The sequence below is a fragment of the Mandrillus leucophaeus genome, unplaced genomic scaffold (genome assembly GCF_000951045.1).
Source record: "Mandrillus leucophaeus isolate KB7577 unplaced genomic scaffold, Mleu.le_1.0 Scaffold1792, whole genome shotgun sequence".
Lineage (NCBI taxonomy): Eukaryota > Metazoa > Chordata > Mammalia > Primates > Cercopithecidae > Mandrillus > Mandrillus leucophaeus.
In genome coordinates, this window is record NW_012101801.1 from 1 (window position 1) to 2554 (window position 2554).

Genomic DNA, 2554 nt, shown 5'->3' on the forward strand with positions numbered 1-2554 from the left:
GAGGTTTCCAGCAGCAATGAAGAGGAGGGGCCAAGCACCTCCCCAGACCCAGCTCACCTGGAGTCCCTTTTCCGGGAAGCACTTGATGAGAAAGTGGCTGAGTTAGTTCATTTCCTGCTCCGCAAATATCAAATTAAGGAGCCGGTCACAAAGGCAGAAATGCTGGAGAGTGTCATCAAAAATTACAAGAACCACTTTCCTGAGATCTTCAGCAAAGCCTCTGAGTGCATGCAGGTGATCTTTGGCATTGACGTGAAGGAAGTGGACCCCGCCGGCCACTGCTACGTCCTTGTCACCTGCCTGGGCCTCTTCTATGACGGCCTGCTGGGTGACGATCAGAGCACGCCCAAGACCGGCCTCCTGATAATCGTCCTGGGCATGATCGTAATGGAGGGCAGCTGCGCCCCAGAGGAGGCAATCTGGGAAGCGTTGAGTGTGATGGGGCTGTATGATGGGAGGGAGCACAGCGTCTATTGGGAGCTCAGGAAGCTGCTCACCCAAGATTGGGTGCAGGAAAACTACCTGGAGTACCGCCAGGTGCCCGGCAGTGATCCTGTGCGCTACGAGTTCCTGTGGGGTCCAAGGGCCCTCGCTGAAACCAGCTATGTGAAAGTCCTGGAGCATGTGGCCAGGGTTAATGCAAGAGTTTGCATTTCCTACCCATCCCAATCAAACAGTAGCTAACTCTTGCCTTCCTTGTACCTCTTACTGTACACTGTATAGTTAAAAAATGCATATGTGTACCTGAATTTGCTTGGCTTGAGAATGTGATATAATTAAATATGAATAAAGAAGTCCCCTTGGTCACTGGCTCATGTTTTCCTGAAACATTCATTGAGTTTCTGCTATTTGGAAGACCCTGGGTTAGTATTGGAGATGCTAAAGTAAGCCAGGCCCAGCCCTAACCTTATGGTGGTTGAGTCTAGGATCTGCATTCATCTAACTAGGCTGGCCAGGTGTCCCCTAAGATCTAAAGGAAATATAAGAGAGGGGTGAGGGTGTGAGGCAACAGGTAAGAGTGGTGGAGTGTACAGGCCCTGAGCCAAGGCCTTTTGGGCTTTGGGAAACTACAATGCCTTTTGGGTGAGCTGATTCTAGTGAAATGGGTGGGGGCAGAGCCAGATTCTCAGAGGACAAGAGAAAAGCTTGGAAAGGAAAATTGCTCAGCAGTTCCTTTTGGATGGTGGAGGAAACAGAGAGTCATCTCTTCCTGGGGCAGGAATGGGAGGTGTCCTACACGCTTGTCTCAGTGTGATTCAACACAGCACATGAGGTTGGTGATGGATATCCATCCTATGCAAGGGTTTCCTGAGAGATAAGCATGAATCTGCTGGGATGTGAGGCCCAGATGCTACTGGCCAGGTGCTTTTCTTCCTGGTTGTGATAGCCTGAGCTGATTCTATTAAAGGGACATTCTAACCAGCTTATCTGAAGTGCAATTTGGCCAATTATAACAAGGGAAAGATTTTGGGTCATGATATAATCAATGAAAAATGTGGTTTGGATGTAAAAGAAGCTGAGAGAGAAGGAAGGACTTTATTCTAAGAGTTTTGAGTTGTATCCCAGTTGGGGGAGAGTTTCGCACACTGAAATTTTGAAGTATACCCTGTGAGAGGGTAAACTAAGTGAAATGCATTAGCAAAACTTCCTTTTTTTTGGCTGAGTAATTGTTCCATGTCCTATTAGGTTGCATATTTTCTGAGAAGTCCCAGAGAACCACAACAACAATAACAAAATCCCAGAATACTAGGATCTGGGGTCAAATAATAGAAATAAAAGCCATCTGCCATTCCGTAAACTTCTTATTTGTGTCAGGACTGGAGCCAGGTGCATCAGTTACATTACATACACTCCAACAGTCCTATTGGTCAAGCTTCATGGACGAAGAATCTGAGGCTCACAGGGCTTGAGAGTGTCCCAGGATCACAAGGGTAGTAAGTAACAGGACTGGAACCAGATATCTAGTCTGATTCCCCTGGAGCCCATGCTGTTCCCACTCCTCCCGGCCTGAGGCCCACTTCCTGAGCAGTAGTTCATTTCTCACCACTTCGTCATGTCTCTCAGGTGACAAAAGGAAGGACTCTGGGGACAAAGTACTAAAAGCAGGTCAAAAGAAGGTGACAATGAGAATCAAACAGAATGTGGGTGGCATGTGTTGGGGCCCCTGGGAGTTGTTGGGTGCTTTCTGTTGAGGACCTACTGTGAAAGATGTTATGGGAGAGCCTACAAGGGCTCATCCACATCTTGGCTCCTCTGTCAAAGGCACAAGGGACAAGTACTCTCCCAGCCAGCATGTCTGTCTGGGCACAACAGTTTCAGTTTTGCTGGAATAGACAGTGAGAGGCTTGAATGTTAAACTAAATTTTGTTTATGGAATTCCAGTACTGTAACATGTTTCAAATGCACTGTTTAAATCAAATGGCAAAAAATATATAATGCTGAGAAGTTTGTAAACTCCTTGAATAAAAAGACATCTTTTATATTATTTCTTTATATTTCCCAAAGTGCCTATCAGAGCATTAAACACATAGCAAACACTTGATGATAACACATG

The 2554-nt window shown here is 46.4% G+C and overlaps 1 protein-coding gene across 1 annotated transcript; it reads left to right on the forward strand.

Annotated features, from left to right (window-relative positions):
- Nucleotides 1–6: 6 nt before the first annotated feature.
- On the forward strand, nucleotides 7–684 carry LOC105537707 (melanoma-associated antigen 8-like). Its single transcript, XM_011977345.1, has one exon. It carries the CDS (start codon nucleotides 160–162, stop codon nucleotides 682–684), a length of 525 nt encoding a protein of 174 aa, XP_011832735.1. The 5' UTR covers nucleotides 7–159.
- The last annotated feature ends 1870 nt before the right edge of the window (nucleotides 685–2554 follow it).

Coding starts and splice junctions, on each gene's coding strand:
- LOC105537707 (XM_011977345.1), top strand. CDS start 160: ATGCTGGAGAGTGTCATCAAAAATTACAAGAACCACTTTCCTGAGATC.